Below are 22,469 nucleotides of genomic sequence, written 5' to 3'. Positions count from 1 at the left end.
GGGGATAGTCCTCATGTACTCGCCATCACTGTCTTACCCTCTCCAATACTCGAAGGAGTCAGGTCCCCATTCCCGAGAGCTGGGTCACCTGGGGTATGTTTCTTGCACCACACCGAGTGGAGGGCCGGTTCGATACCGGTGTTCTAACCACTCGGAGGTCCTCTTCTCTGATGTAAGTGTATCTATCCCCTATTCTGATATCTATGTTGATCAGTGCATGGTGATGTTTGTCGGGGTCTGTTTCAAGAACGTACATGGGCTACTGAGGGACACCTCACTATTTCTTTAAGGCTAGCGTCAACTTTGCTTGCAACATTTTGTGTGGTCATGTTCCAGGTTTTTGCGATTTTCTTTGTGTCCATAAAGTATAAAATATACAATTAGACCTCTGATCTCCACCTTCAAAGCATATACAGAGTGCACGCAGGACCTGTATATACTAGTGCACTGTGTTGATGACATCTCACGAGAAAAGATGCTGAGAATCGGAGAGTCGACCCTTCATGAAAAAATCAAAATAAGTTGCTAGCACCAACATTACTGATGGTGACTTATGCTCCACCACACTTCCTGCCTAGCTCATTTTGTCACTATATGACAGTCGATCGTTTCCCTTGATTTCCTATATTAAGTTTCGGAAATGTCCGGCATCGATCAGTCTCTAGGGAGTAAGATAAGATCTAGTGGTGTGCACATTTTTTTCTTATGACCGTATTACATTCAGTGCAAGATACTGCTTCTCCATATCTGGGTGAATAGCTACAGTCTCTTCTCGAGACACGCCTTGCATGCAAAGATCTCGGTTTCGTGGCATCACGTTGTTCTACATATTCGCCTAATTAAGACATGGATACAACTCTTTCACTGGCTATACAGCCTACACAACGTATTTATGCACGACCCTCACCTTAATGTTTCATGACATCTTTCTACCCCTGGTGATGTTTATAGGCGTGCATCTCGATAACGTTAAGGTGTGTATGGGGAGGGTTTATCACAATAAGGCAATCAGCCCTGTAAGCAGATATCACATACAGAAGAAAAGAACAGCGTGTCCGAGACGAGAGCTGAATCCAGGACAGCCAACCTTCACTGTATTGGTGACAGGCGCTAACCGTTGCATCAATAGGCTGCCCAGGTTAACTGCAGAATTAAGTTCACTGCACCACATGGCATCGAACCGGATAGTCTTTGTGCTTCCGGCTTTAGACGCCAGAGTGTTCCAAACACTACAAATCTAATGAATAGATGCCCCGATCAACCTGGTAGTTAATTATTTTTGTTGTTTTGTTTTGGTTTGGAGATAACATTCTTAAACAAGACTTCTTTGATTTTTGCTTTTACATTCAAGACAAAATTAGTAGCAGAGAAAACTGAAAGTGACAATAATTATTTTATGTTATTTTTAATTTAGTTAAAATATATTAGAACATTAATAGGATATTAATATGATAGAATAGGATAGAAGACTTCTCAAATATAAACTCTGTGATGAAATCATGGCCAAGGAAACAAACAATATGAACACTACAAATATCTGGCTGGAATGTACACATCCAGTAATACACAAGGAATATCATGCCTTACTAGAGTTTTAAAAAAAGACTCAGAAAGAACACACTGTTTTACTTAAAGCAGGGCTTCTGCTAAGGCTAAATTCTTTGGGGTCCCAGGGACCCCTTCTTCAGATTTTTAAGGGGTCCCTGTTCTTTGCCCAAATTTGAATGGGACCCCATTGACAAAAATTGAAGGGGTCCTCCGAACTTTTAATGCGTACTGTACGCAATTTTTTGCGTAAGCAGAAGCCCTGGACTTAATCTCAAGATCTCTTCCCATTTATATCTCATGATCTAATCCCTTGTCTGATCATATTCTAAGAATCAGACCTTACAGAAGTTGTGAAGATATTAAAACTGATAGTACACAAAACTGGTTTTATTTTTATCAAAGACCACAAAGGGCACTCAGTTAAACAAACCAAAAACTTGGTGGCATGGGAAACTGAAAGCTTAATACAGTCATGTCAAAAATCAAACTCCTGACAGACATACAGTGAAGAACTGGTATGCATTTGAAAGTATGTCCACATTCAGGAAGTTTACCTGAGCACAAAACAGTAGGACCAGATAAACACACACACACAAAATGAATGCTAATTTTAAAACTGTGCATTATCAATTGTCTTAGATGGCATCTGAAAAACTCTCATAACAGTGGAAGAAAAAGTGGTGTATCCTGCATATATGAGTGAAGACTTCAGTGTTTTATAGAATCAATCTTTGTGCTAGCTATCTTACATAATCTGTTTCTCTTTCATCTTTTGATAAATGCTAAGTTCAACATCTAAAAGTCACTAATCCCATAAAGATCAGGCCATAAGTTGGTGACCAGAAAACACATAATGCATACATGCATAGCTTTAGGTTTGTTGCAGACATCCAGTTGTTATGCAAAGAGCTCATGTGAAAACACATGCTGATCCTCCCATCAAAACAAGAGCAGGTGACTTGCCCATGTCCTGTCTAGGCAAATCACATAATTCCTCTTTTTTTGAGTTATTCTTCTTTTAGGAAACAGTAGATGGAGGAATCAGAAGAGCATTTATTCATTATTACCTGAGAAACGAAGAAAAAAACTAAGTATCAGATAAATATACAAGAAATAAAAACTGAATGAAGAAGAATAAGAAACCATTAAAAAAAAATTTTTTGCATTTTAAATTAAGAAAACAAAAGTTAATAAATATGGAAATACCCTACTCACTTCAGCAGCATAACAGTGACAAGATAATATAATTAGGCTGAGAAATACCAAAAAATCTAAAAATCTGTGTGGCTTATTGTATGTTCTTAAAGGTACTTGACTGAAATGAAAATGATAAACCATGAATGCATATTGTTTAAGCATATAAACTAAATATTTACTGTATTTATTATGTGCAGTTCATCAGCTCCTAGGATACATCTGCAGAACACAATTTATAAGAGTGCCCATGTAGCGTTCCCAAACAGTCTGAAGATGAGAAACTCTGTAAAAAGAAGATATATTTATATACACACACCCATACATATAAAATGAGGATAAATAATCTCACTATAGGATTATAGCTATTGATATCCTTAACAATATCCTGAAAAAATGCTGATGGTCAAACTTTTGTGAACAATTGTTTAGACTTTGTGTTCATTATCATAAAAATGTAATAAAAGATACTTTGAACAGTCCCTTTTGCGCTGGAGCAGAATGTAGAATAGTCATTTAAATAAAAAACCTGCATGTTTTATAAGAGAAAACAGAGTTTAATTGCTTCATTATGATTGCTATAATTTTGGCACACAGCTTAATGTTTTACTTAACATCTACTTGAACTGAAAATAAACCCATAATTTAACATGAACATGATTTATTCTTAAAATCAAAAGGTGGCATGTAGTGGCCAAAAGGCTTGCTAATTTTCAACTCATTTCTCCCTTTCCCCTAAATTTGTTCTCTTCTTGTAGATAATTTTTTTTCAAATTTGTCATGTCTCTATTCATTTCTCGATATTTTTTACCTAAGGAAACAATCCATTTGCAGTGCTGTATCTTTGTAGGCAGTCAAAACCATTTGCAAGTCTGAGAAACTCCACTGATTTTGCAGACATGGCTCAATTAACTGAAAAAATGCCAATTAAAAAAATCTTTTTAAATCCAAGCTTTATGCATATAAATCATGTTTTCTTTATGTTTACTTTGCAAAATACTTTCTACTTTGCTCTTACATTTAACTGTCACTTCTCAGGAAACATTATCTGGTTTCTAAGCAGTTTACTAAAACTTGACTTCTAGAAAAAGCTATCAGACTCTTCAGCAGTATTTTCACATATTTAAAAAAAATTGGCCATAAATGTTTGTGCATAAATTATGTGTATTCATTTCAGTTGTGGCCCTATGCTCCACTGGGGGTGATTATGAACAAGAAGAATGTATATTCATTGAGCAATTATTAGTAATATTATTACTATCTTTCTTAAATGCTCATGGAATACTATCTTGAATCAATTAAAACCGTCTTCTTGTCTGAAAATTTTTCTTCTGAAGCAAAAAGACATTTTAATGTGAAGATTTTACATTTACCTTTTCATACAGGTCAATGAATATATCCCGTGACTCTCGACTGTGATTTAATCCATTTGCTATGCCAATGATTGTTTTGGACAAAGTCTAAAACAAGAACCATTTCATTAGATGAGATCCATCCAATTTCAATAAATTTTACAAAAGAAAAACTGGTGATGCTATAGTTTATACATAACATCATTACATTTTGAAGCATTGAAACAAAACCTTAAGACAACTCACTGTCTGCTTGGTTATTCTGCTTCAGAAAGGAGAAGTTACCTTTCAAAAACAATAGCTACTTTTGTGGTTTATGCTCTCTTACACCAAAGCATGAAGTATGAAACTCTGTCAGTTATAACTTTACAACAGACACTACTACAAGTCGATGACAGAAGTGCCTTTAACTTTAAGCTGTGTCAAAATAATGTATACTTCATGTCCATGTTCACTATTCACAGTGAAGGGCCAGAACCACTCAACTCTAAAATTGCTGTCAATGTGCATATAAACTCTCTCAGGTAAGCCTTGGGCTGCCTTGAGCATGAGGGCACGATGCTCCTCCAAGCAATCTTTTTCTATTAGCACTTTGAGTTCACGAAGCAGCTGCAAGAAGTTGCGATCTAGATCAACATCCATGTCTTCATGGTTTGTGCACACTGTAAAACCCAGGAAACAAAAAGCTATTCAGATCGAATGAGTGGAAGTGAAATATCACTAACTGCCTCTCACATGTGCAAATGTGCTTGCCACTATATCTAATCACATTGAAAATATGCGTAACCAAACATTGCTGCAGCCCACAACAATGATGCACAGTCTGTGTAAGCATTTTAGATGGTTTTCACATGTTAGCTAGTTTTGTCTATTTCACCTTGCTGGCAAGTTAAGCAGCACCAAGGACTTCTCAGATGTTCCCCTGGTATGTTTCAGGATGTTCCTCAAGTATGGTAGTATAAAACATTCAAAATCTTTTCCAGACAATGTATGCTCAAATTAAGATGTAAGACATAACAAATTTTCCAAACATAAAACTGTTAAACATTACGCAACTTACAAATGGAGTATTAGCAACATTTCAAGAGTATCAGATATTCAGAAAAATTACCAACAGAACTGTAAGACCAGTTGGTAATCATGTGAGTAGCACAGGCAACAAAGTCCCTGAAGTGAAGGTAGTTTAATTTTTTCTTTCCTGTTTCAAATCTGTTGTTTGCAATAAATACCACAGCTGCATAGTCTCTGAAAAGAAAGCCTTGCATGTTTACATGATTAACAAGCAAAACGTTAGAAAAACTAGCAGAGTTATTTAAAAGTGCAAATCTGATTTCCTACATGCTTGCCCATTCTGAACATTTCAAAACTGCATGAACTTAAGAGTAAATTTACATTACACCAAAAACTTATGCATGTACATTTTTTCTGGCAGCTTAAAACATACAGAATTTTTAAATGCCATCCAATATCAAAGCACTAGCTGCCTCCAAATTAGTCTAAATGACTGTTGACAGAATTTTGTTGCTTAACTTTAAGAGTTAAATGTTTGCACTTGTCCCTATGCATGAACATTTTTTTTCTCCCTCAAATATTGTAGCACAAAGCAATGCTGTCACTGACACAAATAGAAATGGTTTGAAGTAAGCCTTTTCTGATACTAAACATTTGTGTATTGTGTTGGGTGGGTAATTAGTGAAGGAAAGAGCATAAGACAGCAACAGAAAGACATAGGAGAAAGTATTTCACAGTCTTTGCCGTATGTAATTACCAAAGCTATACTCCATTTATTATCAGTATAAAGCTTACCGTGCCAATGCCTCTGGCATTCTGAAGTGAGTGCAAATATTGTCCACAAGATACCCTTTCAGTTCTTCAACAGTCTTGAATACTCGCTTCACATTGTCAAACTTATGAACAGAAAAGAATTACAAAATGAACACAAGCAAATACAACTAGTAAAAAAAGAAAGACATCAACAGTTTATCATTCAATGAATTTAATTATTACTCTCTTCTTACTTGCCTGTCTTCTACAGCTTCTCAAAGGAATGCATGTGAGTTCACTAATATCATCAAGATCTTTCCGACTTCGAGATGTTAGCTTTCTGCCCAAAACCTCTCTGATCACAGATGCATCAAAACTATAATACCTGAAAATGATCCATGCAAGAAAAGTTGAATAACAATTCCAAAAACAGGATAATCTTAGTATAAAAAAAATGTTACTGTAGGGTAAAATTCCCTCAAAAGTCAATGTCTATAAACAGTAAAATTATTATCTTACATTTAAATATCAGAAACCTTAACTATTATCAGTTTTGAAGATTTGTGATTAGCACATATTCCCAATATTGAGTGTAGCCATAACAGCTGCAAAAATACGGATAATGTAAGCTATATTAATAATTGGTAATGATTATTCTATTGGAAATAAGACATATACATTTTTGTACTTCCATTAAAAATATTAATTGTCTTTGAAGCTATTAAGAAAACAAATTTAGATACATAACCATGGTAAAGCTGTGATATATACAAACTACTAAGAAAATTTAGATCCAGAACACATAATATTAGGTAATAAGGTGAGCACTCCATATTTTACATACTAGATTGGTTTGCTGTAAAATACCAACTGCTTACAAGTTTGACATTTGCAAATTCACATCAAGCATGCTTATGGACAAACCAGAGCTCTTGGGTAAAACATGCCAAACTTGTTGGACTATATCATTCACTTTAATCAATATTTAAAAAAAAAAAATGCAATATGCAAATGTATCCTAGCTTTTCAATCAGCATTGCTTGTGTGGCTTCATCAATTTGGTACACTTGTTGGTTCTGCAGTCTTGGTGGTGATTTCAGCATATTTTCAAGGCCATTGAAGAGGTGAAAGTGATCTTGTACATCACTAAGCAGATCCTCTAAAGTTGCCTGAAATGGCTGCAATGACTCCTGTTTTTGAAGAATACCAGCAGCTTCATTGGCTGTAAACAGGTGCAAATATTTCAATAAAGTTAAGTGATAAAACAAGCAACCACAAGTAGCAAGTATTAAAAAAATATGTATTTAGATAAATGTGCAGTGGTCTTTGTCAAGTGAATAACAATTCCAGCTGTCCCCACTATAGACTCTTGCCATTTTGCCACATCTAACAACAATAAATTTCATAACAATTTGGAGCATCATATCATTTCATGTGTACATTTTGCCTACTGTATAAAAAGAAAAGAAAAGAAAAACCGACGATGCTGGAACGGTGGTTTGCATGAACCTTTTAAAAGGAGCTATCAAAATTGCATCCCCAAATTTGAATCAAACCAAAACAAACCACAAAATCTGTTCTACAACGAAACAAGAAATGTATCATAGGTACATACACAGATATTTACAGAACTAGAAATCACAATCCTTTAATACAGTGTCTATTTCGAGATTCACTGACTCAATTTCATCAGTCTTTCGAGGAGACCGTGAAACCAAACTGTCGAAATCTTAAATCAGTGACTCGAAATTTGCTTTTAAAAATGCTTTCAAACTCGTCGATCGAGACTGCTCACATCAATAACTTCAGTAAACCAGTGACAGAACCTATAGGTCTACGTATGATAATCATGTTATAGACCAGTTAAATCTTACTACGTGAAATCTTACCAGAATATCCTTTCAACCATAATTCATATATTTCTGGGTCTATCGTTGTGTGGTTTCCAACGAAAACTTCGACTTCGTTCATTTTTTTGCCTAGGATTCGCAATACAAACTATTGTTAACTATAAACTTGAAAAAGCTACGGGCTAAATCATTCAGATGCGTGTAGAAACAAAATCACTACTTGAACAAGTAATTTGATTGTGTTGAAAATACATGGAACTGAAAATAATTGTCTTAATGCCGTGAACTAAGTAAAGCAACTTCTTGCAACATTTTCAAGAAAGATAATCCAACAATGTCTTAGTCACTGGGTTGTTGCCTTCACGTTCTTGTTACTCCCCTTTTTCACTTCAACTTCTGGGAAATAAAGTAATGAATAAAGTTTTCACCATTCTTCATTACAATTGTAATATTTTCACACTATAATCTTCAAAGTTTTAGATACGCGTTTTTGCTCATGGAATTAAATTGATTTTAATCGTAATTAAGTAGCAAGGTGGCTCTAACAATTTGAAACGCAATAACCCTTAGCTTTCTAAACGCCAAGAGCAAGCACTCGGCTGAGAAAGACATTTTATTGCTCGGGTTATTGTCTGGCATCTCCACCCTGCCTTAGGGTCAGAGTTGCAATAAGGGACAACTGACCGCTTGTAAAAGCCAGCACCGTGTACTCACTCCTATCTTCCCTCGCACGGACGAAACCATTTTTACAACAGTCCACAGGAAGTTCCGCCTCTAGAGAGTGCTCCCCCATGCGAAAGACGCCATCATTTACAGTGTGGCAGCCATGGCAGGTACATCGTCAAGACGAGTTATGCAAGAGGATCTTCGTGCAGTGGAGTTTGAAACTAGTGAAGATGTGGACGTTACGCCAACATTTGATAATATGGGACTTCGAGAAGAACTTCTTGCGTGGAATCTACGCATATGGTGGGTGTTATATTAATTATTTTTTTTTAGCGCGATTTGCATGCACATGTTCTGCGACTTAATTAACTGAAGTCGCTGGCGAAACATTCAGGGTTAGGTTTTGTGCAACCAAGGAGACTGGTCTTTTAATAGTACGACATTGTTTTTACTTTTATATTAATTTTATGCTTTCGCTTATATAGATAATCCAAACTATTTCTTTTTTTCAGGTTTTGAAAAACCCTCTGCAATCCAACAAAGAGCCATCAAACAAATAGTAAAAGGGAGAGATGTCATTGCACAGTATGTTGAATTTTTATTTTCGTTTGTTACTTATGAGAGGCATCTTCGTGGATAAAATAATTCTTGTTTTCATTGTCTGGTTTTATGTGGACATTAATGAAGTAGTTTAAGCATATTTATTTACTTTTTTGCTTGTAGCTTTGTAAATGGATCTTCAGGCGTTTGATTTAACTCGTTGATTTCAGGGCCCAGTCTGGTACAGGTAAAACTGCTACATTTGCTATATCAGTCCTTCAGTGCCTTGACATCCAGGTTCGAGAAACACAAGCTTTAGTCCTTTCCCCAACACGTGAGCTGGCTGTCCAAATCCAAAAGGTGAACAAAAACATATTCATTTTTACTATTGATGTAAGTGTGCATTTTAAAAAAGATGAGAGAGTGATTATGGAAATATGTATGGCTTGCTTATATTAATTATTGTTATTTGACATTAACAACAGAAATCAGTATTATTTACATCATTACTGTAGATGACACAAATGGGTTGACGCCACAGAGTCTATTTAGTCTGATAGTCTTGCGTAACATTTGGAGGGATGACTCAGATTTTGATATGGGGGTTAATGAGACCCAACAACCTAGCGAGAATCAATGACTCCTCTTGGTCTGTGCATGCGCATAATTTAACAGATCATGCAATTTTTTAACTGATCATGTCCTGTAAGGTTTGATGTCCAGGGACTATAAAAGAAGCCTACATACACTTTGCTCATTACAAAATGTTGTTTCAACGTTCTCTTTGAAGACACGTGCAAACAGATCTGAATAGGTGCTATCTTTGTTTGATACCACTGTGTGTACACGTGAAATCTAAATACATTAATCCCTCGTTTATCACGGGAGATGTGTTCCAGAACCACCCATGATAACAGAAAATCTGCGAAATAGAAAAGAGACGCTGGTTCTCGTTTCAGAGTAAATACATGCACTGTTTAGTGTAATTCATATTAATTTTATTTATAATATCTCTTTATTGTTAGAATTGATATTAGTAATATTTTTTAATACACTTTCGGCTTTTTTTCCCCCATCTAAAAATTCATAAAATATTTTTTCCACTGATCAAATTTCCCTGAAAATCTGCGAAGAAAAGTAGATCCATGGATCACTTTTCCCATTAATTTCTTATAAAAACCCACCAACGGTGAGGCGCAAAGTGGCGTGGATAACTGTAAAGATAACATGACAAAGAAAAACACATACAATTCACGCTTTATTATGAACAGGTTTCAACAAATAATGCACAAATATCTGCTAATCCATTCAGCAGCATCACAACACCCAGTGTCTGCATGTGGACAGACTATAAGAAGACATTGGATCGTGCGCAGACTTCAAGAAGGATTTAAGATAAAAATGTGACAAGACCATCTATTATAAATTGTGCTTTGGTTAAAATTAGGTCCTTGCCTTGTCAAGTCTTGCAGAATTTGAAATTCTAGTTTTACTTTAGGACATTGATTAAGTTCAGCATTGACCTATGCTTTCCTCCCCCACCCCCATATTTATTCCAGTCATTACTTGTCTAATAAAGGTTGAGGTGGATGCAAGATGTGTAGGGATATTAAAGAGATTGTGTTTCGTATCAAGTGAAATATTTTTATGATAATGTTAACAGGTTTTGCTTGCTTTGGGAGATTACATGAATGTACAGTGCCATGCTTGCATCGGAGGTACTAACATTGGGGAAGATATTCGCAAACTTGATTATGGGCAACATATTGTGTCAGGAACCCCTGGACGTGTCTTTGGTAAGTGGATTCTTTTTTATGGTATGTAATGTATTTTGATCATTTACAAAGCATCAGAGATTTTATGTCTAGTGGTAGATTTATGAATACAAGGTTTGCCAAAGGAAAGAGACAAATGCTAGTCTGTAGACCAGGGGTGTCAAACACACAGCCTGCGGGCCATATCCGACCCATCATCAAATTTTACCTGGCCCGCAAAAGAATTTTAGTTTATCATTTTGAATGGCCCGGTGACAAGAAGTGCCAACAACAGATAAGTTATCCTCGAACCCAGAAAGCAATGTGATGATTGTAGAAAACGTGTTTTCTACTTTTAGTGAAGTTTGTATAGACCACCAACAATATGCTATCATTGACCACCACTTCTGAAAGGATGTTCAAGATGGGGGCCCATAAATCGGACCTGGGACACGGGACACGCTAGCCTGAGCATGGCATTGGGTCAAAGATATTGAGTACCTGTTAACTTCCTTTAATCTGCCCGAGATCAAAAGGTGACTAGGGACACCCCACTTAGGAAGAGGCAAATCATCCTCGGACTAATAGAAACCGTGAACTTATATCCCTGGACTGCTGGCAGACGATTTTTTCCAGTTAACTGATAAAACGAGGCAAGAAAGCTTCTGGTTCATTCACATTTCAGATTAACTACTAAAATCCACGAAAGCTTCCAGTTTAGTCTCATTCTTTGTTTAGGATCACTGAGACTAACAGCGGAGAACTTCGCAAAAGGCTTAGAATTGGTCTTGGCAGAACGACAGCTATCCACCTATACACTTTCTAAATCTGCAGGCTGACGAGTGGAAGTCTGTCTCGAGGAGATGTAAAGTTGTGGGAAGCAAACTTGTGTTAAGTTGGTGGGGGTGCTTCCCAAAGGACAGTGGATTATATACACACACACGAATACAAACTGGAATTATATATGGGAACTGTGCACGGTACATGTGGTCTGTGAATTATACACGCAGACTGTGGATGATAAGTGTGAACTGTGGAATATTGACTGTCGAGTTCCTGTGGCACTTTAGTGTCATCAAGTCTTTCAAAGCCAATGGGAGGCTGAATTAGTGTTTACTGATATCAGCGGTAAACCAGTGTGTCTTCTTTGTGGATATAATCTGAGATAGCACTATGAGACTAAACATCAAGACAAGCTGAAAAGTCTGAATGCAGAACAAAAGCTAAAGAAAGTAGATCACAGCAGACATTTTTCCCTTTAGCAATATCACAAAGTGAAGCTGCTGTGAGAGCAATCAACCTAGCCATTTAATGAGGGAGAGTTTGTGAAGAGTTGCATTAAGTCTTGTGTCCAAACAGAAAGCAAATGTTTACAAATGTAAGCCTCAGCAGAAACACAGTTGCTGATCAGATTCGTGAGATAGCCACTGATGTGAAAACGCAGCTGATCGTAAAATGCAAAGAATTTGTTGCATACTCTCTTGCAGTCGATGAAAGTACTGACACAGCACAACTCACCATCTTCATCCATTTAGTTTTCTACTGTTCAATAAAAAGTTATTGGACTTAAATAACGTTTGGCCCACAACCTTGGTGTGAGATTTGCCGCCGCCCCCCCCCCCCCCCTCTCCCCGTGTAATTGAGTTTGACAACCCTGCTGTAGACAATATTGCATCATTATGTAAATCAATAGGTCATTTCTGGTTGCCCTGCGATGTTTGTAGGGTTGCATTAGAACATTACCAGTTGCCTTTAATCTCGGTTTATAATTTTTTAATTAATTATAATTTTTATAATTTTAAATATTTCAATCTCTGCTTTTTTTTTAAAGACATGATAAGACGCAGAAATTTGAGGACAAGGGCGATCAAAATGTTGATTCTTGATGAAGCAGATGAAATGCTCAATAAAGGTATGCATATCTTTCCTCTGTTATTTTTCTGTTAAATGTTTGATTTTTTTTTTTTTTTTTTTTTAATTTAACAGTAGGTTAGAAACTTGGAACTTTGTTAGTGTCATGCAATGAGGAAGAATAATTTGCCATGAACAATCTGTGTATGCAGAAATATACGCTATTCTGAGCTGACACTTGGGTACAAAGATAATTGAGATAGCTATGATGCAATGTGCATTTATTTTGAATGTCTTTTACAAAGTATTTAGTTTAACAGTTTTGGAGTATTTGTCTTCCTGGAAGCTAAGGTGTATAATGTATGTTTTTACTATCATTTGTTATGTGACGACCTAAAATCTAACAAAGTAATCTAATTAAAGAGGAGAAAAATCTTTGTTTATAATTTTTATAATAGCTGTGTTTTGATTTTGTCAGATTTATAAAAAATTTATGGAGTATTCCTATCTGAATACTTTGTTGCTTGCTTATTCTCACCTGTCACTTTGTTTATTTACCTTTTAAAAATAGGTTTCAAGGAGCAGATCTATGATGTTTATCGCTACCTTCCCCCAGCAACACAGGTCATGTTAATCTCAGCCACATTACCACATGAAATATTGGAAATGACAAACAAGTTTATGACAGATCCCATACGAATCTTGGTCAAACGGTAGGATTTGTATTTTGTTTTATTGCAACATTTAAACTCTCTCATACATTGATGCAGGTTTATGTATATTGTGCATTTGCACGTAATTTGAAAACCATTGCTGGCTATGGGGATTATTATTCTTAGGTTGTGGAAGAACTTGTGCAGTCTAAATGTAGCAAATAGACACTTCTGTTGTATGCATAGTTGCCATAAATTGTACACTTTTTTCCCTAGAATGATAAGTTATCCAGTGTTGTAGATGCAGTGCCATGCTATGAGGAGAAATACTGCCATGAAAACAGCTGTGTGTGCACAAATATACGCTATTCTGAGCTGGCACAAAATTATTAAGCTGTTCACAAGAAGTGTGTGGACTGCATTTATGCATCCGCATTCTTGGGTTCAAAGAGCTTTCTTGCACTTTTGTTTTAAGTAGGTATGCACCTAGGTATACCACCCTGTGAAAATTTTTACTGTAGGTCTGAAATCTTCAGATCTGAAAGGCTTTTAATAGAATCAGAAAATTGCCACTGTGAAGTCCATCATTAATAGTCATAATGTACAACCTGACATCCTGAGTGAGCTAGCCCTTGATTTATATATTTACACATACACTATAACTTTTTAAAACCATAGACTTTAAGTGCTTGTTTAATTTATGGTTTTTAACAAAAGAGTAGTTTGCTTGGGTTGTTTGTAAGTAGAAGTACAAATGAGCAAATGTGGTAAACTGTGTTGGTCTGTAGGGTTATGGTTATGTTCAAGTTGTTTGACACTTAAAATTTTTCTCATATTCCTAGTTGTTGGCTCTTTCCCTTACATTAAGCACTGCCCAATCATTTATTTAGTAATGCTACTCAAGCAATGATGACTAATTTCAGACATGAAAATGAAGTGTGTGCAAGTATACGCTATTCAGAGCTTGATTTTATGATTTGTTAATTTCTTGATTAATGAAAAATGTGTTGGTCTGTAGCTGAAAAGTGGTGTTATCTTCAGGTTATTTGACACTTAAAAGTTTTCTCATATTCCTAGATGTTGGCTCTTTCCCTTACATTAAGCACTGCCCAATCATTTATTTAGTAATGCTACTCAAGCAATGATGACAAACTTCAGACATGAAAATGAAGTGTGTGCAAGTATACGCTATTCAGAGCTTGATTTTATGATTTGTTTATTTCTTGATTATTGAAAAATGTGTCGGTCTGTAGCTGATACGTGGTGTTATCTCATATTCCTAGATGTTGGCTCTTTCCCTTACATTAAGCACTGCCCAATCATTTATTTAGTAATGCTACTCAAGCAATGATGACAAACTTCAGACATGAAAATGAAGTGTGTGCAAGTATACGCTATTCAGAGCTTGATTTTATGATTTGTTAATTTCTTGATTAATGAAAAATGTGTCGGTCTGTAGCTGATACGTGGTGTTATCTCATATTCCTAGATGTTGGCTCTTTCCCTTACATTAAGCACTGCCCAATCATTTATTTAGTAATGCTACTCAAGCAATGATGACAGATTTCAAGCATGAAAATGAAGTGTGTGCAAGTATACGCTATTCAGAGCTTGATTATATGATTTGTTTATTTCTTGATTAATGAGAAATGTGTTGGTCTGTAGCTGTTAAGTGGTGTTATCTTCAGGTTGTTTGACACTTAACTCAAGCAATAATGACAAACCCAGAGCTTGATTTTAAAGTTTGTATGACTAAAAACATTTCTGGTACTGATGAATTGTGTCATCTTGCAGTGACGAATTGACATTGGAGGGAATCAAGCAGTTCTTTGTGGCAGTTGAGCGTGAAGAGTGGAAGTTTGACACTCTGTGTGACCTCTATGATACCTTAACCATCACACAAGCTGTAATATTCTGCAACACCAAAAGAAAAGTAAGTAATAATATAAGATCATTAGATCATTTTTGTTTGCTTCATGTGGATACTTTTAGCAAATAATTTGCTCACTGCTATTGAATGTGCTAGATCATGCTTAATGTTTTATTTTCACAGGTTGATTGGCTTACAGAAAAGATGAGGGAGGCGAACTTTACAGTATCATCCATGCATGGGGACATGCCACAAAAAGAGCGTGATGCCATCATGAAAGTGTTTAGAGCTGGTGACAGGTACAGAAAGATTATATTTAAATCCTATAACTTACAGTAAAAGGGATTCACCACATTAAACTTTTGTCTGATATGGAGCTTGTTGGAGAGGATGTCAATTTTTTGCAGGGACATTTATTGCATTTTTTTTTTACACATTGTTTTGAATGCTTTTTTTTTTTTAACAGTCGTGTACTCATTACCACTGATGTTTGGGCTCGGGGTATTGATGTGCAGCAAGTATCATTGGTCATCAACTATGACTTGCCTAACAACCGTGAGTTGTACATCCACAGGTAAAAATGATTTATTTTTTTTTTTTTTTAAGTCTAGGATGCCACTTCCTTTTGTCAACAAATTTTCATAGACACAACTATATGTGCACATTGTGCCATCGATATTTTTTTTATTTCTGTTGTCATTCTTGTTTTATTATCCAATCTGACATTGTTTCAGAATCGGTCGTTCAGGTCGTTTTGGCAGAAAGGGTGTTGCCATAAACTTTGTGAAGAATGATGACATCAGAATTCTTCGTGATATTGAGCAGTACTACTCAACACAAATAGATGAAATGCCAATGAATGGTATGACAGCATTTTCTATTTATCATTGACAAATCAAGTAATTGAGATTAGTCTCAAGTTTGTTGATTTACACATCTAGTGATATTGGGGGGCTATGCTCATCTGCTGGTATCTGAGTTTTTTTTTTTATTTTATTGCAGTTGCTGATCTGATCTGAAAACTCAAATTCAACCTGTTGGATTTAAGACGTTGCACTGGAATGGGCTTCTGTGCTGTTTGGAACATCATTTCCTGTTTGTATAATGCAGCTGGTGAATGCATGACTTAGCTAAATATGCTGATAGCCCATGACTTTAAAATGATTGTGACATGGACTACTCTTCACCTGGGGTTCCTTCAAGTTTGGCTGTTTACCGTGGTTGGAAATTCCTATGGATTTCTCACAAAAATCCAAAATTGGTACTGTTGAATTAACAGGGCTTCAATATTTTACCATGTTGAAAAATTCCTTGTTCTTACTATTGATGGTGTAAAGCCCTTATGTCCTAATATGTGTAGCTGTAGTTTAAAACAGTCGTCAAAGATGATGGTGCATAGGTTTAATGTTTGTCTAGAATTATTTGCTACCTGAAGTGATTGTCATTATAATAATCTGTTATGTCTCCTTTTAAAAACTAGCAGCCTTAACATGTAAGCTTTCTTTAGGTGGGACCCCTACTCCAATGAGAAAAATGTTTGGTTTAAATTTTAACAGTTTTATACCAAAGGGTGTTAAAATACCATATTTGTAGCACATGGGAAAGTTTTTGAGTACCTACAATGAAAATTTTGATTTTAATCGTTTTTCATTAAAAACATACACGCATTTCAAAAACGCATACACACATACAATACAAACTTTGGGTTTTTTTTTAATAAACTAGAGACAGTGATCTAAAGGATATCATAAGAACTTTCTGTTATCTCAAGAGATCTAGGAGATATAACCAGTCAAACATGGTACCCACCTGTAGACTCGGCAATTGGATTTTTTCTTCAGATTTCAGCCAAATTAATGTTCCTACCAGAATATCCTTTGGTTATCTTTAGTTTATACATTTCTAAATAAAACTGAAAAGTTTTAATGTAGCACAAACCTATCTTAGTACAGCATTTTGTATTTAAACAAATAGTTCATGCTTGATCAGTAGGTGAGATACTTATTCAAAGGGTGGAAGTGAGCACTGACATTGACCATAGGCAGCAAACTTGTGAAGGATATGACTGTGCAATTTGTGTGAATGTGATGACAGAAATACTTAAAATATTCAGTTCATTATGCACTGTCTTTGAGAATGTTACGGTTAAACTAGGATTATTACATAGGGATGACTGCCAAATGTATTTTTGAAAAAAATTCAAATTAAAGTCATTGCTTTTGATGTTGGTCATTAAGTTTTTGAATGATGCCTGTAAGCTTTTCATGTTACTTATTCAATACGGACAATTGAGGCAAATACACATTATATGTTAATGGCTGTAAATAACACAATTGACAACAAACATTACACCTGAAAGAAAAGACACTTCTCTTTTGCATGTTTTTATAACTAAAAAAATATAAAAAGAGCATTTGCTTAATTCAGATACAGTGCATTCACCTGCTTTACAATTGGAAAATTGTTACTTATTAACTTTATACAGCCACACTGTGTCAACACCTGTTCCATAAATAGCTAATGGTTCCATGATGGCAATGGAAAACGACAGGCAATCACATGGCATGAAGGAGAGGATTCAGCCTTAAGTTTGTCTTGAAACTGCTGCATCTGAAGAAGACAAACAGACAAAACTGAAAGAGGAGGGAAAGTGAGAGAGCAAGAGGAATAAAGGTGCCACTAAACTTACCATGTAAATTTTTTTATGATGATTAGAATATTCATCTTGTCTTCATCGTTCACCCTATCCCCCAATAAAAACTGAATCATGGACACCAAGAAAAGATTACTATATATATATGGAGAAATGTTCTTTCAAGAGGAAAGCACAAAGTATTTATCACCATCTGTTCCACGCCAAATATGACAATGTTGTCAAATGAGGACAGCTCCATCTGCAACACATAAAAATAAATTATTAAAATATGGCACTGCATGATATGAACTGGAAGGATTTGGTTCTGTTTTCAGCAAAAATCAAAATAAAACGCACCTTCCACAGATCTTTTCGAATGAAAGTTGATGAATGACTTAGTCCTTGTCTCCACGCTGAAAGGCGTGAATACAGAATCAGCCAAATGTTCAGTTCCACACCATAAGCTCTGAATCCTCGTTTTGCTGCTTCAAGAGTCTGTCAAAATGTAAAACAGACAACATGAGGAAGACAAATTATATTAACAGAGTATGACGAGCAGCAGCGGATCCACACTTTGTCCAACCCCTAATAAATCTGGCAGATATATTCATTTTGATTATGACTTGTTCATGTTTAGTAGATGCACCTTGATTCTGAGCATGCTTATTTTCTCCATGTTACCAGTAAAAATGTAGAAAACATATTTTCTATTTTAGGTCAAGTTTTGATAGAGTTTAGACCACCAACAGTGCACTGGTCAATTTACTACCACTCCTGTTAATGACCTGAAACGATGGTCAAGGCGGAGCCCATAAATCTAACCCATAACACAGGATGGAAAGTTTGATATCAAAGAGTGACCAGGGACAGTCCACATGCAGGGAGAGGTAACAGCCTAGAACAAATAGAAACTCGATACTTTTCTAAATCTGCATCCTGGCAATCAGAGGTCCGTATGGAGGATACCTTAAGTTGTGAGAAGCAAACTTGTGTAGATCAAGTTGGTGGAAGTATAGCTTATATGATTTATGTCTTCCTTTTGCTTAATTATATCTTATTTTTATATTTACATTTACCTATCTACTTTACTGATTGTGTGAATGCACAGGTGTGCTGTAACGAAGTGGTTGAGTGTTGTAATTCAGTGCAGTTGAATACTGGTCAGACTAAGAATCCATTGCGCGACAGAAAAACCAACATTTACAATTAAAAAACCACCCAAAAAATTGTGATAAATCTTGAACATACAAAGCAAGCCTAGATAACATTGTATTTTCAGACAAGACCATATGGCACCAATAACAGAAAGGAGGTGATGGGGGGGGGGGGGGAGATGGGGCAAACAAGTGAAGGAGAGTTAGCTGTGTAGCAGACATCACTCAAAAATTTGCCGAAAATGACCTAGAGCAGTGGTTCTCAAAGTGTGGTCCGCGGACATAGGCCAGGTGGTCCGCGGCTGACAGTCGTCATATGTCAGCAAAGTGATGTTTAAAGTGATGCATTCCTCGCATTAACATTTTAATGACAAATTATGAGGTACGTAGTTGTATGTCAACTTATTACTATACTACTGTCACAGAAGTACATTTAGTTTTGAATTGTAATGAAACAAATGCGGCAATTTAAATTTGAAATTCATAGTACAGAGTAATTTTTAGGCCTTGGTGGTCCGCCATATTTTTTATTTAAGTAAAGTGGTCCGCAGTCCGAAATACTTTGAAAACCACTGACCTAGAGTATCAAGAGCAAAAAAAATCATCATTTTGCTAAAGGAATGCTGCACATATAAAATAGCACTCAAAAATAAATTAACAATTCAAAAGCTGACAATAAAATTACAACTGTAAGAATCAGCAGCAGAAATCAGTGTGCACCTTAGCTAGTGGCACAAAAACTCTTATACTGCCACATGTAGATGTGTTAGCTAGTGCTGATAAGCTATTAGCTATTCATTCAGCTTGGTCGGCTGCTTATAGTAGAATTATGTTTGTACAATCCAAATCATGACTAAAACTTCTAATTATTCTAACATACATATAATTTTAATGCACACACCAGAAAATTACTAACATTGAGTTAATTTGTCACTGCTTGCTTATATTTTGAGAAAGTACCATTTTCAACTTTTTACACAAATTTTCTTTTAAAATGGTGATTTGAAGACATTTTGAGCCTGATTCTCTTCAAGTTTAACTCTTAACTTGTTAAAATGTCTGCAGTACCACATAATTGTGTAAATGTTTTCTCGTCTCACTGTTAAGAACTTGTCTGCAGACTTTCTCGTTGATAAGTAAAAATAACACATTTAGTATGAGATTATAAATATTTCGTGGTAAACAATATTCCTGAGACGCACAACCGATACGTACAATTCTTCCATCCCCGCTTCCAATATCAATAAAGGTTCCTGTTCGTCCTGCTAATGCTGAAAAAACGTTTTCCACCTGTGCTGGTGTTGCTGGCACAAATGGCAGACATATTCGACGGAGGGCCGGCAAAATAAAAGGTGCAGTCAGTGCATAAATACCGAAAAAGAACACACCAGAAACTCCGAGAATCAGGACGCCAGTATTTGTTAGTTTTGACCTTCTTGGGTTCCAGAAATACTACTAGCTTTTTCCACTTCTTGACAGAACTCGCATTTTTCTGACATATTTACTTCCCCTGAGGCCATAAGTACAATTTACAACATCGTTCAACATGAAATATTTAAAATATTTAATAGTTAAAAGCAACTCTCCATTAACTGTTAATCGTGTGCGTATTTTCGAGATTACTGAACAAATCGACAGATTGTCATGGCCAAGGGCGCAGCCATATTTGAATTAAGGGAAGCTACTAACAAGGATCGCATTTGCTTTTAGGTGGTTATCCTTCTCTGCTTTGTGGAACGAAGGGATATTTGGCTGGTTCTTTAATGGGTGCTACAACGGACGTGTAATACAAGTTCGTGATGCTACCGCTACAATCATAATTATTACTTTTGTTGTATTTTTTAAGCTTAGACACTGAAGTGACAGAGAAATGTGGGTTTATCATTTATCACGACCTTATTTGGTGTACTTGTACACAGAATAAAAAGTATAGTCGATTCAATGCCTGATCATCTGTTGCTAGTTTGACGCTTGAAAACACCTCTAAATTAAGGTGACCAGAGGTTTCGGGGGCCAAAGCGGGACACGTGCCGATGATGGTGTCGCCACCGTCAAAGAACGCCGAAAAAAGTGATTTTTAAAGACAACCGGGACATCTGATGGACTTGCCAGAAAGCAAGAAAGCGGGACATTGGGCGTCCCGCCCGATGAGCAGGCGGGACACGAGGTCAAAAGCGGGACTGTCCCGCCTAAAGCGGGACGTCTGGTCACCTTATCTAAATTTAATTAAAATTTAATGGAAAACAGCATTTAGTTACACTGCTGGAAAACAAACTGCATTTAATTTTTTCAGGGATGTTTTTGTCGGCATTTTGACTTGCTTACTGACTCAGCATATGCAGTTTAATATAATTGTTGGTGTACCTAATACACACCCCACTATCTGTGATTTCAAGTCTGTGCATGAATGTCTAATACAAGTTCGTTGTGCTTACACAACCACCTCTGTGGTGTCTTGGCGGAAATGATCCGTTTTATTGTTTCGTTTCTATGCTCATATTCTGACCAGATCGAATCTGTGGCTGCAGCCACGGATCGAGCCACCTGCTGGTAGGCAACTATATATTATATGTGCCCTAACACGATAGGGTCCGCCTCACCCAAGTCTCCTCTACATCAAGGACGAATTCCTTCGGGGAGCAGATACTAAAGACCCTTGATCCTATCCAGAACACATTCAAGACCCAACAACAGTATTTAGCAACCTGGCGCTTTGTTCTGTACTAACATTATGCTGGGGAACATCAACCAAAAAGTCAGCGCAGTGGACTATGTCCCCCTTCTACCCTCAATATCCCTATTATAACGGCCAAATTCCCTCAAGCCTACGGCAGTCGACCATCGACCTAAGTCTACCCATCAGCCACAAGGAAATCAGGAAGACAGTGCTAAAAATCAATGTCTATTACCCAATGTGTACTCTCCCATCCGGTTCGCATCATATACTGAGTATACAGGTGGCGAACCGGGCCCGGTGCACCTGCAAGCAAATTGGAATTGACAAATTGGCTGCCTTCAAAGGAAAGGCTTTAGCTTAAAGTTTTATTGTGAGCGAATTCAAACAGCTTCAATTCACTTTACACAATAAATTCGGCAAGTGAAGGCCATTATGTACACATTTGTTGTCCATTCCATTATCACAAGGTTTTTGTTCTGTAGTCACCAGCTGGCGTGGGGTTAGGATAGGGAGGAAAGTTAATGCCATTGGGAAGTGGTGGAACTCGGACAACCTTAACCAAAGAAGCTGACACCTTAAGTCTATGGCATTCAGATTGTGATAAATCTGTTCATTCAAGCTTCCAGTCACACTGGCGAAAATATTATCAAATGTCTTTGACTGCATTCTGCATGCTTTTCTTGTCCCGCATATATAGGGTCTTGTACTTGTAACTATATTCTAGCTGCACATAGATTTTCGTCGTTTCATCTGTGAAAATAAAAACAGCGCGAAAACATCAAAATATATTATCATTTATGTAGAGTTGGTATTGTGATATTTATTGCTATAATCAACCTTGCAACAATGATGATGATGAAATATATCTCATTTACCCCAAATGCCAATTAATAAACCTGGAATAGGGGATATAGAGAGATAGAGATAGCCTTCTTTATTTGCTTTGATGAAGCTTCAAAAG

The 22,469-nt window shown here is 36.4% G+C and overlaps 3 protein-coding genes across 7 annotated transcripts; 1 reads left to right on the top strand and 2 right to left on the bottom strand.

Annotated features, from left to right (window-relative positions):
• Nucleotides 1-1,392: 1,392 nt before the first annotated feature.
• LOC112570198 (acidic fibroblast growth factor intracellular-binding protein-like) lies at nt 1,393-8,533 on the bottom strand. 5 transcript variants are annotated; one of them, XM_025248513.1, is made up of 11 exons: nt 8,393-8,533; nt 7,748-7,837; nt 6,882-7,080; nt 6,117-6,243; nt 5,901-6,001; nt 5,206-5,339; nt 4,581-4,756; nt 4,116-4,202; nt 3,554-3,654; nt 2,925-3,028; nt 1,393-2,615 (listed from the first exon to the last, which is right to left on the bottom strand). In XM_025248513.1, the coding sequence occupies exons 1-10, from the start codon at nt 8,499-8,501 to the stop codon at nt 2,947-2,949; spliced, it is 1,206 nt and encodes a 401-aa protein (XP_025104298.1). In that variant the 5' UTR covers nt 8,502-8,533; the 3' UTR covers nt 1,393-2,615; nt 2,925-2,946. The 5 variants fall into 5 exon arrangements, with proteins under 5 accessions (XP_025104298.1, XP_025104299.1, XP_025104300.1 ...); XM_025248514.1 differs by having other exon boundaries at nt 5,215-5,339; XM_025248515.1 differs by having other exon boundaries at nt 8,423-8,507.
• LOC112570197 (eukaryotic initiation factor 4A-III-like) lies at nt 8,497-17,265 on the top strand. The gene is given in 12 exon segments (XM_025248512.1): nt 8,497-8,654; nt 8,656-8,677; nt 8,887-8,959; nt 9,145-9,274; nt 10,578-10,710; nt 12,500-12,580; nt 13,091-13,232; nt 14,967-15,105; nt 15,226-15,341; nt 15,509-15,616; nt 15,777-15,904; nt 16,045-17,265. Coding segments are annotated over 12 exon segments (1,209 nt in total). The 5' UTR covers nt 8,497-8,534; the 3' UTR covers nt 16,062-17,265.
• Nucleotides 17,266-17,413: 148 nt separating this feature from the next.
• LOC112570345 (protein FAM173B-like) lies at nt 17,414-21,759 on the bottom strand. The gene is given in 7 exon segments (XM_025248743.1): nt 17,414-17,574; nt 17,577-17,652; nt 17,886-17,936; nt 18,035-18,172; nt 20,047-20,283; nt 21,432-21,493; nt 21,741-21,759. Coding segments are annotated over 7 exon segments (651 nt in total). The 3' UTR covers nt 17,414-17,506.
• Between the last annotated feature and the right edge of the window lie 710 nt (nt 21,760-22,469).

The sequence above is a fragment of the Pomacea canaliculata genome, linkage group LG8 (assembly GCF_003073045.1).
Source record: "Pomacea canaliculata isolate SZHN2017 linkage group LG8, ASM307304v1, whole genome shotgun sequence".
In the NCBI taxonomy this organism is placed as follows: Eukaryota; Metazoa; Mollusca; class Gastropoda; order Architaenioglossa; family Ampullariidae; genus Pomacea; species Pomacea canaliculata.
The sequence above is the reverse complement of the archived record's forward strand: the minus strand, read 5'-3'. Positions and strand labels throughout refer to the sequence as shown.